This window comes from Diceros bicornis, chromosome 35 (genome assembly GCF_020826845.1).
Source record: "Diceros bicornis minor isolate mBicDic1 chromosome 35, mDicBic1.mat.cur, whole genome shotgun sequence".
NCBI classification, from domain to species: domain Eukaryota; kingdom Metazoa; phylum Chordata; class Mammalia; order Perissodactyla; family Rhinocerotidae; genus Diceros; species Diceros bicornis.
The window spans coordinates 24375242-24389222 of NC_080774.1; the positions used below are offsets into that span (position 1 = coordinate 24375242).

Below are 13981 nucleotides of genomic sequence, written 5' to 3' on the forward strand. Positions count from 1 at the left end.
CCTCTCCCCTCCCCAGAGCCTGTTAGGTGCCTAAGGAGATTGCTTTCCTTCCCCACAGAGGTCTCTCCCCCACCCAGCCTGTGCCAGGACACCTGTCAGGATAAATCCCTGCCCCTCCTGGAGAAGCGGGTTATGGTGGCTTAGGTGTGGCCAGGCAGGGACCAGCACCCAGGCCTTTTGGAGAGGGTGGAACCTGAGGTTGGAGTGAATGCACCTGAGGTGGAGTGAATGCACGTCCTCCCCAGAGCCTTGCGGGGGAGCTGCTGGGAACTGAGCCTGTTTCCTCATCTGTCAAATGGAGATGATCCCACTCCTCCTACCTCGAGGATTTTGCTGAGTGAGCTGAGACAGGGGAGCCCAGGAGTGCAGGGTCTGTGGGACATTACTGTTCTGTCTCAGAGGACAGGGCTCAAGGGTAGAGCGGCTTGTGTGGGAACCCAGGCCTCCCCACTCGTGATAACGTGCCCTTTTCCACTACACTTTGCTGGTTTCCTTGGGCCTCTGTTTCCATATCTTCAGAATGGGGGGAAGGGGAGGAGGCCTTGCATGGTGCTGGGGGTGAGATGAGATGACGCAGGGAAGGCGCCCGGAGGAGGACTTGTTAAAGGAGTGACGTGCCTGGGGCCAGCTGAGCAGCCTGCCCTCTCGAGCCCCAGGCCGGGGGGCCTTTCCACTATTCCCGGCCGGCCACCAGGGCTTGGCTCTCCCTGTGGGGTGGGAGAGCCAGCCGAGCCCAGGTATGTGCCCTGCGGCCGAGCCATGAGGAGCTCACTCCTCTGGGAAGGTGCTGGGCCGTCCCTGCTCTCCTGAGGAGGCCCAGGACACCGAACCCCTGATAGGGCGTTCACTCATCAGCAGACATTCTGGAGTAGCTGCTGAGTTTGGGGGATTCGATGGGATGAAGAGAAACAGGCGCAGTTGCTAGAGAAGCTAACTTGCCGATGTGAGATTGCGCGGAGGCACGTGTCTGGGGGGCCTGACTGAGTCGGGTCAGGAGCCTTCCCTGGGGGAAATGAGAGAGGTCTGAGGAGTTAGCGGGCGGGCGAGGGCATGAGCATCGGGGGTGGCCCCCAGGGAGTGTCTGTCAGTGCTCCTTTGCCCGATTCTCCACATGGCCTCCCTGGTCCTTCCTGACAGCCCTTCAAGATGGGGCTGCATTGTCCGTGTGTCACAAGTGAGGGGCCGTGTGCCTCTCCCTCCAGGAAAGCACATCTCTAACCCGTGGGGTCAGAGTGTGATGTGCGTGGAGCCCAGCAGCTGGTGTGACAAGGAGTGGGAGGGGAGTGCTGGGGAGTGGCAGCCAGAGACCAATGATGCAGGTTGGGCCAAGGAAACATGTCCCTTCCTACCGTATTAAAGGAGTCCAGGAAGGGCAAATCCAGAGGTCCCCTGGCTTGGACCTTACTGCCCTCCAGGGACAGCTGAGGCCTGGGCTCTCCTCTCCACTGTGATGACGGGGGCAGAACGACCAACCCCTGCTTGATAAGAGTGTGGTGGAACCACCTATGGACCTGGGAAGCCGAAAAGATTCTGGATGTCATAGTAGGCCACAAGTTTAAAGGAGGAATCTTAAAAGCAGAGTTGTGGGACACAGACTTTGAGGTAACTTGGTGGAAAGTTCCAGTCCCAGTTTCTCTGCCAGACAAGACCCTTTACCTCTCTGAGCTAGGCAATAGAGCAGAATGTGGCTTTCCTTCCTTATGTGCCAAAGCCAGGGACTGGCCTGAGCTGCTAGAGGTGTCTTGGGTTCCAGTAGGGACGGGGTCATGACAAACCTCAGGTCCAGCGTACAGTGAGGATGCGGCAGCTGAGAGCTTGGGCCCCAGCTGTGATGAAAACCTGGCATCCCCAGCTGCTGCTGGCGAGGCGGCATCGACCAGCAGTGAGAGCACCGGGTTGGGTGCTCTCTAATGGCATCCCGACTGTGGGATGCTGACCACGGCAGATTCCAGTCCCTAGGCTGGCTCTGAGAAAGCCAGGGTCCTCATGTCCCCACAGAAGCCAAAGAGGGCAGCAAAGGTGTTTCTGACCACTCTGGGGAAGGGCGGGGAAGGAGAGATGGCTCCCTAGGGCCTTCCTCACTGCCCCGCAGCTGGCAGGCAGGGTGTGGAGCGTGGGGACAGACAGGCCACACCTCCCTCCCCAGGTCTGCAGGGACTTCGTGGAACTAGCAGAGACACACAGCCGGAAATGGCAGCGTGCACTGCAGTATGAGCAGGAGCAGCGCATCCACCTGGAGGAGACCATCGAGCAGCTAGCCAAGCAGCACAACAGCCTTGAGCGGGCCTTCCGCAGCGCCCCTGGCCGGGCCAGCAACCCCACCAAGAGCTTCAGCGAGGGTGAGTGGCGAAGGCCCCCAGCCCGGCTGCGTCCCTTGCTCCGGACTGCTCAGCCTCTGTCCATCTGATTGGCACTCCGTCCACTCCTCCCTCAGCCTCCCCCTCTGCCAGCTGGGTCTGCTTACATAGCCCCCCAGTACACATACCCCTTAACGTGCCCACGTTTGGGCTTGTCTTGGCCAGCTCTGGTCTGCCTCTGTGGCTTTGTATTTCCCATGCCCACCACCAACTGGCACCAGTCTCCCTGTACCTAGGTTCCAGTTCTCAAAAGTTCAAAGTGCCCAACTGTCCCCTCTGTGGCAAGGCTGCCCAGGTGGCAGGTGGCGGCCCACCTAACCTTAGGGTATGGGTCACGGGTACCCTCAGAACGGGGTCTGTCAGAAAGGGAAGCTGGGCCACAGACAGACTGACCAGCATGTTGAGAGATCAGGGGAGGCTTCCGGAAAGAGGGAGGCCTCTGAGCCAGAGCAGTGAAAGGAAAGCACATTCCAGAAAAGGGACAGTCAGAGACAGCTTAATCCGGACCAGGTGACTGAAGTGGGGAGTTCCCCAAAGGTGAGGGGGAGGGGGGTAGAGGCCGAGGCGGGGGCGGCCCTTTGGGCTCTGGACTTCCTCAAGCAGGCGAGTTTTTTGAAGTTGCAAACTGAGGCAGCGGCTTTGCGTGTGTCTCTAGGAAGCCTTTTGACTCCCAAAGGAGAGGACAGTGAGGAAGATGAAGATACAGAGTACTTCGATGCCATGGAAGACGCCACATCCTTCATCACCGTGATCACTGAGGCCGAGGACAGGTGGGCCCCTGTCTAGTGTGGGAGTCAGACGGGCAGACAGTGAGGACATGTGGGGTCTGTGACCACAGGGGCCCCTGGTGCTCCAGGAGGCTCTCCCAGAGGAGGTCCCCACTCCTGGCCTCGTCTGGGTCCTGGGTCAGCCAGTACCCCAGAGGGGGCTGTGTGCAGGGACCTCAGGCAAGGATTTTGCTGAGCACCCACTGTCACTGGGCATCAGTGGGTGAAAGTCTCTCCAAACCGCTGCCCTGGGTCCCTCAGCCCCACCCGAGTGTCCTGAACTGGAGACGCCCCCTCTGGAGAAGCAGCTTTAGGGGGGCTGCCCTCTGACCTCACTGAGGGGTCTGGATAGAAGGTGGCCAGGTCCCGAGGAGGCCTTAGGATTTGTAAATAACTTGCCTCCCCTTTTGTGTTTCCTGCAGAAAAGCTGAGGGTGGGACCACAGGCTCTGTGGACTGGACCTCGGCAGACAATGTGAGTGAGGGGGAGGACCCCGAGGGTGGCTGAGGGGAATGGCCAGCACCTTGAGCTCAGGGCCCCAGGGCAGGCCCAGTGCCCTGGCTGCCTTGGGGTCCCTGACAGTTCAGGCAGAGCCAGGCTGCCCCTCCCGCCAGCAACGTGCCAGTGGCCAGCTTGGTCCTCAGACCGTGCTGCGTCAGAAGTGAGGGCGAGGCGTGGACGACTGAGGCGGCCCTCCGGACTCCGCTGACAGGCACACTCTGCTTCTCTGGCAGGTGCTAGACAGCGCCTCACTTGTGCCCAAGGGCCCCCCCAAAGTCAAGAGGCGTGTCCGCATCCCTAACAAGCCCAACTACAGCCTTAATCTCTGGAGCATCATGAAGAACTGCATCGGCCGGGAGCTCTCCAAGATCCCCATGCCGGTAGGGGGCTTGGGCAGGGCAGCCTCAGTGGGTCCTGTGAGGCTGTTTTCCTGGGTGTGGACGAGAAGTTGTGGCCTCTGTGAAATACAAGCAGCCCTGGGTGTCATTTTCATAACACCTGAGCAGCATTAACGAATTATTGAATCGTGTTCACCAGCATTGCTGAAATCCCCCCAGGAGCAGATGTCTCAGGCTCTGAGGGAAGGAACCTGGGAGGGGCTCTGTGTTGCTCAGAGATGTGGGGACCCCCAGAGTGCCTCTGCATCTGACGGGGCCTCACAATGTCCCACCTGTCCCGACTTCATAGATGGTGGGGTAGCAGGATTGGGCTGTGTGTGTGCACAGGCGGGCCCTCCTCTGTGCCAGGAGCTGTTCCTGCTGCCCACCCCAGTGAGGGCACACTGGTCTGAGGGAAGGGCTGTTATTCCTGTGCCACCAGGCCACGATGGCATCTCCACAAAGGAAGAACTTGTGGGCTCCGGGCCAGACTTGGTTTCACTGTGTGACCCAAGATGAGTCCCTTCACATCTCTGGTCTCTGTGTCCACATCTGCAAAGTGGGGAGAATAATAGCACCCACTTCACAGTGTCTGGGAGGATGAGATGAGAGAACAGAGGGAAGACCATGCCCGATGGCTGGCCCAGAGTCACAGCCCAGCATCACAGGGGGCAAGTGACCCTGCCCTGTCTGAGGCCAAAATGGGGTCCCCTCCACAGGAGCTTGTGACAGAAAACTTGCATAACAGCTCAGAATTTGAGGAAGACCCACTTCCTCCGTTCATTCATTCTTCATTCACTAACTGATTCCTATGATTCAGTGCTGAACAAGTCAGAAACCCTGGCCTTCGTGGTGCTTACATCCTAGGAAGGGAGATTGACAGTAAATGTAATGACCATGTACAAGAGACAGCAGGTCAGCAAGTGGTGAGGGCTGTGGAGAAACTGAGGCAGGAGGGGCTGGGGCGGGGCGCCAGTGGGGCTGCGGTTTTAGACAAGGTCGTCAGAGGAGCCTCACTGTGAAGTTGCTGTCTGAGGAGCAACGTCCCTGAACACGAGTAAAGCACGGTGCTGTGTGACCCCGAGTCTGTGCTGGGCCTGGCAGGTGGGTGGCCTGCACAGACACCCCAGCCTGACCACCGCCCGCCCGCCCACAGGTCAACTTTAACGAGCCCCTGTCCATGCTCCAGCGGCTGACCGAGGACCTGGAGTACCACCACCTGCTGGACAAGGCAGTGCACTGCACCAGCTCGGTGGAGCAGATGTGCCTGGTGGCGGCCTTCTCCGTGTCCTCCTACTCCACCACCGTGCACCGCATCGCCAAGCCCTTCAACCCCATGCTGGGGGAGACCTTCGAGCTGGACCGCCTCGATGAGATGGGCCTGCGCTCCCTCTGCGAGCAGGTGAGGCCTGCTCACACTCTGGTGGAGCTGCTCCTGCCAGGCCTGGGGTCAGAGCAAGACGAATGGGACAAGGCATCTGACCCTGACATGCCCAGGGGCCATCAAGCCGAGATCTAGTCAGGCAGCTGGGCGTCCTGCAGCAGGGACAGCTCCAGGGACACGCTGCCCAGCAGGCCTCCCCGAGACAGTGAGGGCCGCCGTGGGAGGAGAGCTTGGTGAGGACAGAGTCCAGTCTCTGTTGTTTTGTGAGGACAGTATGCAGGGAAGGGGAGGACTCATCTCCCAGTGAGGAACCGTGGAGCAGAGATGGAGGGACATTTGCAGGACACTGTTGGGGAGTCCAAGTGGGCTAGAGCAGGGAGTCACCACTGGGCCGGAAGGTGGCAGGCAGGGAGGAGCCTGCATGTGTGGGGCCCTGGTCCGTCACAGCAGAGGGCTGGAGTGTGAGGAGCTCCAGGGGTCAGCACGCCTGGGGCAAGGGGTCAGCTCACCTCCATCCTCTCCACCCCTTCTCCATGCCTTCCCAGAAGTGACACTTATTCTGTGTCTGACACTTAGTCTCTGCCCCAGTAGGGCAGAGCCAAAACTGGGCCCCGCAGGCTGGGAGCCTCAGCAGTAGCTTCTCAACCCTGAGCCCTGGCATCCTTGTCTGAAGGGAGGTGATTCTGGTGGCGCCTCACCAGGTGCTGGGAGGAGCCAGGAGGGCACTGTGTGAAGGTGCCCAGGATAGAGCTTCCAGGTCGGCAGCCGCCACTGAGCATCTGCTGTGTGCCAGGTGCTGCTCTGGGCCCTGGGGTTGAGCTCAGAAAGCAGACAGCTCACAGATTTGGTGGCTAGTTTGAAAGGCTTGCTCTGGCTGCTCTGTGGACCCGTAGGAGGCGGGTGCTGTGGCTGGACCGGGGAGAGGTAGAAGCTCAGAGCACGGGCATATTTAGAAGGTAGAACCAACGTTTGCTGATGTTTTGGATGTTGGGAGAGAGGGGGAGGGAGGGAAGCTGGGGAGGGCGTCAAGGATGACCCCAGGGTTCTTGGCTTGAACTACTGAGTGAATGAATTTCTTCATTCAACAGAGCTGACCAAGTGCACATGACGTGCCAGGTGCTGCTCAGGCATTGGGGGTACAGCTAGCTGGGAAGTAACCCGATGGAGTGCCTGTTCCCATGGCGGGGGCAGATACTGTACTGCGTATGTCAGATGGTTCTAGCTCTTTTAGAAAGTGGTTGGTCAAGGAGTGACACAGAGAAAGTGAGGGAGAAGGAGGAGCCGAGGCTGGAGAGGAAGCGGGGCGGGCAGCCAAGGCAGTCGGAAGACTCTGCGTGGGAGACCGTCACGGCAGGGTGGAGGAGGCCTGGCCCCCTGACTTGTTTTCTGGGGATCCCCCAGCTGCAGTCGGGAGAGCGGAGCACAGGGCCTAAGGGAGGAGCAGGGAGGCCAGCAGAGGCCTTTGCGCCCGTGCAGTGTGGCCTGGGGAGGTGGGGATGGGGATGGGGGTGGGGGCGGATTCTGGATGCATTCTGAAGGAAGAACAGACCGGATTAGATGAGGATTAGATGAGGAACATGAGAAAGAGGGGCCAGGGATGACTCCAAAGCGTTTGGTGCGAGCAGCTGGAAAGACTGGATCATCTGCCTGAGAAGGAAGCGATGACGCAGAGCTCCAGGGCCAGCCCCTGGGGGTCACGTCCCTGAGTCTGCCAGAGGGGGTGGGCTCTAGTGGGCATGTGGGGGTCCTGGCCGTAGGTGACGGGTAGGCTCGAGACAGCTCACCCATTGCCCAGAAGCCATTGGCAGGTTTGGCCTGTGCTTCTGAGACATAGGAAGCAAGCAGGGGCGCCACTCACAGAGATGGGAGACAACAAGAGACGCAGCGGGGCATCAGGAGCTCTAGTCAGTCTGAGAGGCCGTCCGAGTGGACGTGTCCAGTGGGCAGCTGGAGCGCACGCCTGGAGTTCCGGGGAGAGGCTGGGGCAGCAGACTGAACGAGGCCATGAGATGGCAACGAGGTGCCCTAGGGAGTGAGGAGGCTGGGGAGAGGCTGAGCCCTAGGACCTGCAACCAAAGGAGCAGTGGAAATAAGGAAGAAGAGACAGGGAAGGTTGGTGAGGTGGGCGGGCAGTGTCCTGGCAGGCGAGACAGCAATCAGGGGTGCCCAGTGCTGTGAGAGGAAGGTGCAGAGGCACTGGAGGCCCCGGCCTGAGTGGGCAGTGCTACACCGCCATCCAGGTCGGACTCTGATGGGGACTCCCACTCTAGAGCCAGGCAGGCCGGGAGGTGGAGCCTGACTCTGCCCTTCTGTTAAACTGGCTTCCCCCGTCTGGGCCACCTCGGTGTGACACGGCTCAGTAACACGCCCCTTGGCAGGCATGTGGGGAGGTTAATGAGAAGACGAGCATGGAAGCCCACGGTGGAGCATAACACCCTCGCTCTGTTAGCCCTCAGCGCAGCCTGTCACAGGTACATCCTTGAGGCACAGCCTCCGTCATCACCCCCGTTTTAGAGCCCAAGAGCCAGGTGCAGAGACGCCCTGGTGCTCCGCTCACGCCCACAGCGAGTTGGGGCAGGCCTAGGACCGCCGCCCAGACTGCTCCCACGGCCGTGCCCTTGCTCTTCTGCTCAGGGCACTGTCCTTCTGGGGACCTGCCTTGAGTCTGGGGCCCCCAAAGGAGCAGCCAGGGCTGCTCCCAGGGCCACGGAGCCATGCATACTGGGCACAGGGCGATCGGGAGGCAGGCAGGCCTGGGCCCGTGTCCAGCAGACACTCATGTCCTGTGGGTCTGCTCTCAGGTGAGCCACCACCCTCCATCAGCTGCACACTATGTGTTCTCCAAGCACGGCTGGAGCCTCTGGCAGGAGATCACCATCTCCAGCAAGTTCCGGGGGAAGTACCTCTCCATCATGCCGCTAGGTGAGCTGAGGCCCTGTGCTCTCCCAGGGTAGAAAAACATTCTGGATAAGGGGGAAGGTTTTGCCAACACAGAAGCCAGCTTGGGGCCTCCAGGAGTGACATTAGTCTCCCCACAGGTCTGCTCCCTTCTTCCCCACAGGCTTCTAGCCCACCTCCCTGTCCTGCGCCCTGCCCTGAGTCTGCATGAAAACTGCCTCTGGTTCTCAGGACCCTGGGCCTGTGGGCAGGCTGGCTGGGGCCCAGCGTGGCAGGCTATGACCTCTGACCCTTTATCTGGCCTCTAGGTGCCATCCACTTAGAATTCCAGGCCAGTGGGAATCACTACGTGTGGAGGAAGAGCACGTCAACTGTGCATAACATCATCGTGGGCAAGCTCTGGATTGACCAGGTCAGGGGTGCCCTTGGGGAGGGGGTGTAAGGCCCGGGGATTGGCCACAGACCACCCCCTCCCTCACTAGACAGGGGACATCGAGATTGTGAACCATAAGACCAAGGACCATTGCCAGCTGAAGTTCTTGCCCTATAGCTACTTCTCCAAAGAGGCAGCCCGGAAGGTAAGCAAGGCCACCTCTCAGAGCCTTGGGGGCCCTGGAGCTGGGCGTGTGCCTACACTGGTCTTGCCAATGTCCACAGGTGTCAGGAGTGGTGAGTGACAGCCAGGGCAAGGCCCACTATGTGCTGTCAGGTTCGTGGGATGAACAGATGGAGTGCGCCAAGATCGTGCAAAGCAGCCCCAGCAGCCCCAGCTCGGACGGGAAGCAGAAGACAGTGTACCAGACGCTGCCAGCCAAGCTGCTGTGGAAGAAGTACCCGCTGCCGTGAGTGGGCTGTGGGGCAGGCGAAGAGCAGGCAGAGAGGGAGAGGGAGAGAAGGAGGCAAGTGGACAATCGACAGGCAGGGGGCCCTGCCCGGCCTGAAGGAAGCAAGTGGAGGCACAGCAAGTTGGGAGGGTTCAGTCCACACGTGGGCAGAGAACAGCGTGTGCAGCTGACACCCCACTGTGGAAGCCAGGCTCCCAGCTGTAAATAAGGGGGACACTATCGGGTAGTAGCAAGTCCCAGGCAGAGACTTTAAACAGGCTGATAGGACAGAGGCCCTGCCTGGTCCAAGGAGTAAAAACCAAACGTGAAATAGAAACAAAAAACTATAAAATAAAAAGTGGCATAGTGAATTTTAAAGAGAGCAAAATAGAAAATTCTACAAAAGAGAAATAAAATAACTGAAATTGAGAACTCCATGGAAAGGTTTAATAGATAGAGATAGTCCATCAACTGAATATAGGTCAGAAGAAATAATCGAAAACTGCAGCTAAAGCGAGAAAACCTGGAAAAAAACAGAAGCTGGCGTGAGAAGGCTTCCCACCTGGTGACCCAGAGTGAGTCCTGGATCCGCATTGCCGGCAACCTGGGGAGCCCGTGCGACTGCAGGATCTCGGTGAGGTCGCCAGGGCATCCACCCATGTGCACATCAACTTTGAGAGCGGGCTCTAGCTGCTTCTAGTCAGAGTCCAGAAGGAAAGAGACCACACCTGAAGAGAAAATAGCAGAGGATTTCCCATACATAAATCTATACATGAAACTGTTGAAACAAAATCAAAGAGAAAGTATTAAGCAGCCAAATTTTAAAAAGACACTGCTTTCCAAGGAACCGCAGACTGACAGCTGTCTGCTCATCAGCAATAATGGGAGCTTGAAGACTGTCATGTGAAATCTTCCATGTGTGGAAAGACTCTCTGCCAGCCTAGAATTTTACACCCAGGGAGAACATCTTTACAGAGTGAGGTTGAAATAGACTTTTCCAGACAGATAAACTCTCATTTTGCCACCAGCAGACCTGCACTAAAGGATATACCTCCTGTAGAAGGAAACTGATCCCAGATGTTAGAGCTGAGATGTATGAGTGAATGAAGAATAACAACTTATGTGAACCTAAATGAGCACTGAAGAAACAGGAATAATTTTTACTTGAGGGGTTTAAAATCGAAACATAAAGGTAAAATACAACTGCACAATCACGTAAGTCAGAAGAGGGATAAATGGATGGAAACTTCTCAAAGGCCCTTGTGCTACCCAAGAGGAGGGTCAAGATGCACATTAACTTTGGACTGTGTCAAGTATGTATTCCTAGAGTAACCACTAAAATAATATGTTTAATCGGAATCCCAGAAGGAAAGGAAAGAAATAAAAATGGAGAGGAGAGAGAAATAGTTAAAGAAATAGTGGAGATAAATTTCCCAGAATAAAAATAAAGAGATGAAAATCCTCGGATTGAAAGGGCCTGCAGAGTGCCAAAGGCAAGAGAGAGAGAAAAACCTTCACCTAGACCACCATAACTAAGACCAAAGAAAAAGAGAAAATATTCCCATAATCAGAATTAAAAGTGTAGATAATGTTAACATGATAGGTTTTAGGGAGGTAGAGAAAGACACCAAAGGATGTGAATGAATGCTAAGTTCTTATTAGAGGGAAGAGACAGATATAAGATTTTAAAAATAATAAGAAAAGATTAAATAGAAAAAGTAGGACAAGTAAAAGCAATAAATTAACACAGCAGAAATAGGTCCACATAATAAATATAAATAGATAAAACTCACCAGTTAAAAAGCAAAATACTGACTGACTGGATTTTTTAAAATCCAGATACATGCACCTTCTAAGAGATATCCAAAACAAAGATGTGCAAAGGTTGAAAGTAAAAGACATATCATGAAAATACTAACCAAAAAAGCTGTAATGGCTCCATTAATATCAGGTAAAACAGATATTAGGACAAAAGCAGTATTAGAGATGGAAGAGTTGCTACATGATAAAGGTTAAGTTCTTCAAGAAGATTTAATAGTTTCAAACATTATGCATGTAATGAAATAGGCTCAAAATTTATAAAACACATATTGATAGTAAAGGGAGAAATTGATAAATCCATCAGCACAGTGGGAAATTGACAGATATCAATACACTCCTCTTACTTAAGGATAGGTCAAATGGGGGGAAAAAAACAGCAAGGATTTGAAGGAGATGGAAACAACACAGGCTATACACCCATACTTATGGTTGCAACAATCAGAGAACATACCTTTACTCAAGGATACATGGGAGAGGCAGAGTCAAGATGGCGGCGTAAGCAGACTCGGAACTCACCTCCTCCCGTGGACACAGCCAATTTACAACTACTAGTGGAAAAATTACCCCTGAGACAGAACTGAAAACTGGATAAGAGGAACTCCTGCAACAACGGACAATCCTAACTGAGGTAGAAGAGGCAGAGACTCCCTTCTGGAGAGGAAAAACGCCGCCTTCACAAGCCGCCAGCTTCACGGCCGCCGGGAGCAGCTCACAGATACGCAGCCCTCCCTGGAGGCGTGGGGCCCTGAGCCAGGAGCGCCCCCGCCGTGGGCATTTTGTGGACCCAGCACAATCGAGACCAGCGGCATAATATCTGAGTTTGCCTGCTACTAAAGCATTGGGGAGTACCCCCAGAAAACCCAGTTCACAAAGAAACTAAAACTGGCTCTTAAAAGGCCCGCACACAAACTCACCCGTTTCAGAAAGCATCCTAAAATCACCAGAAAGAAAGGTGCACAGTGCTGTGGTGAAAAGAGACTCACCTAATAGGCCCTGAGTGCATCTCGGTGAGGGGTGAGACCTCTCCAGGGACTGGGATATTGGCGGCGGCCATTGTTGTGGCCTGGTGTGAGCGTGCTGACACAGACGCCATTGGAGTTCTCCCTGAGGCCTGCTAGCCCAGGGTCTGCCCCACCCACTAGAGCACCGATTTAATCCAGCTCAGCCAGGGCAGGCAGCCCACCCTAGAGACTGGCCCCACCCAACAACAAGCCCTCAGGCAACTTGTGGGCCTGCATAGATTGGTGACTGGATTCTCTGCAGCCTGGCAACTGAGCCGACTTGAGCGGGGCAGGGTGTGCACAAGGAGCAGGTGGAGAGTGTGGGGCTCCCGCCGTGGAGAGACTGGGTCCGCTTGGGGAGGTCGGGGCGCTCACACGGGGCAGGACTGTGTTGACTGTGTGTGTGGACCTGTGGGCGGCAGGGCTTGTCAGCTGCAGAATTGTGCTTCTCAAAGACCCACATAGGGGGTTTGCCCCACCTTCCAAAGCCTGAAACAATTGGGTGCTCCTGTGCCTGAGGCCAGCCCCACCCAGCTGCAATCCTCAGAGAGCTGACAAGAGACCTAATAGGTTAGAGGCTTACAGCAATTGTAAGGCCCTGAGCCTAACAACCTGCCATGCTTGGGGCCTACTCACTTAAGAGAAATACTGCAACACAAATGTGGTATTAGAACTTGCAGTCAACTGTGCTGGCGCTCCCCACACCTGATAAAGAGATTGAAGGGCCCACAACAACTACAAGCAGCTGAGCATTACAACAGCTGGCCAGGAGCATAACTCAGCCTCCCTGGGCGCCTACAGGGAGAGCAAACAGGCCACAACAGGAGGACACACGTAGCCCACATAGGGGTCACCCCTGGAACATTGAGAACTGAAGGAAGCACACTGGAAGCCTCCTAAGGCATCACTTACATAAGGTCACCTATCCAAGAGCAGGAGACGTAGCTGACCTACCTAATACGTAGACACAAGCACAGGGAAAGAGGCAAAATGAGGAGGCAAAAGAATACATTCCAAGTAAGGGAACAGGACAAAACCCCAGAAAAGGAACTAAGTGAAACAGAAATGAGCAACCTACCTGACAGAGAGTTCAAACTAAGAGTGTTAAGGATGCTCACTGATCTGGGGAGAAGAATAGATGAACTCAGTGAGAATGTCAACAAAGAAATGGAAGATATAAAAAAGAACCAATCGGAAATGAAGAATACAATACTGGAAATGAAAAATTCATTAGAGGGACTCAAAAGCAGAGTAGAGGATACAGAAGAACGGATCTGTGAGCTGGACAAAAGACTAGAAGAAATTACCCAAGGTGAACAGGTAAAAGAGAAAAGAATTAAAAAGAGTGAAGACAGTCTAAGGGACCTCTGGGACAACATCAAGCACACTAACATCCGTGTTATAGGTGTCCCGGAAGGAGAAGAGCAAGACAAGGGGGCAGAGAATCTATTTCAAGAAATAATAGATGAAAAGTTCCCTAACCTAAGGAAGGAAACAGACATCCAGGTACAGGAAGCACAGAGAGCCCCAAACAAGATAAACCCAAAGAGGCCCACACCAAGACACATCATAATCAAAATGTCCAGAATTAAAGATAAAGAGAGAATCCTAAAAGCCGCAAGAGAACGTCAAGTTACATACAAAGGAAACCCCATAAGGCTATTAGCTGACTTCTCAGCAGAAACCTTACAGGCTAGAAGAGAATGGCACGATATATTTAAAGTACTAAAAGGAAAAAACTTACAGCCAAGAATACTCCACCCAGCAAGGTTATCATTCAAAATGGAAGGAGAGATCAAAATTTTCCCAGATAAGCAAAAATTAAAGGAGTTTGTCACCAAGAAACCAGTGCTACAAGAAATGTTAAAGGGACTGATTTAAGGGGAAAAGAGAAGACCACAAATAGGAAAAAGTATCTATTTCCATGATTAGAACGTAATGGATGCTAATGCACAAAAAAGAGGTTAGATATGATATCAAAAACATAAAAGGAGGGAGGAGGGTAGTTAAAGAGTACAGCTTTCAGACAGAGGTCAAACTAAAGTGACCAT

The 13981-nt window shown here is 54.7% G+C and overlaps 1 protein-coding gene across 1 annotated transcript in view; it reads left to right on the forward strand.

The window, feature by feature from the left end:
- OSBP2 (oxysterol binding protein 2) overlaps nt 1-13981 on the forward strand; it is a 196836-nt gene that overhangs the window by 172863 nt on the left and 9992 nt on the right. Inside the window, exons 8-16 of the mRNA XM_058531789.1 lie at nt 2147-2339; nt 3013-3127; nt 3547-3598; nt 3859-4005; nt 5159-5404; nt 8188-8308; nt 8593-8696; nt 8767-8862; nt 8942-9126. Coding sequence (XP_058387772.1) covers nt 2147-2339; nt 3013-3127; nt 3547-3598; nt 3859-4005; nt 5159-5404; nt 8188-8308; nt 8593-8696; nt 8767-8862; nt 8942-9126 — 1259 coding nt within the window. The remainder of the gene's footprint in view (nt 1-2146; nt 2340-3012; nt 3128-3546; nt 3599-3858; nt 4006-5158; nt 5405-8187; nt 8309-8592; nt 8697-8766; nt 8863-8941; nt 9127-13981) is intronic.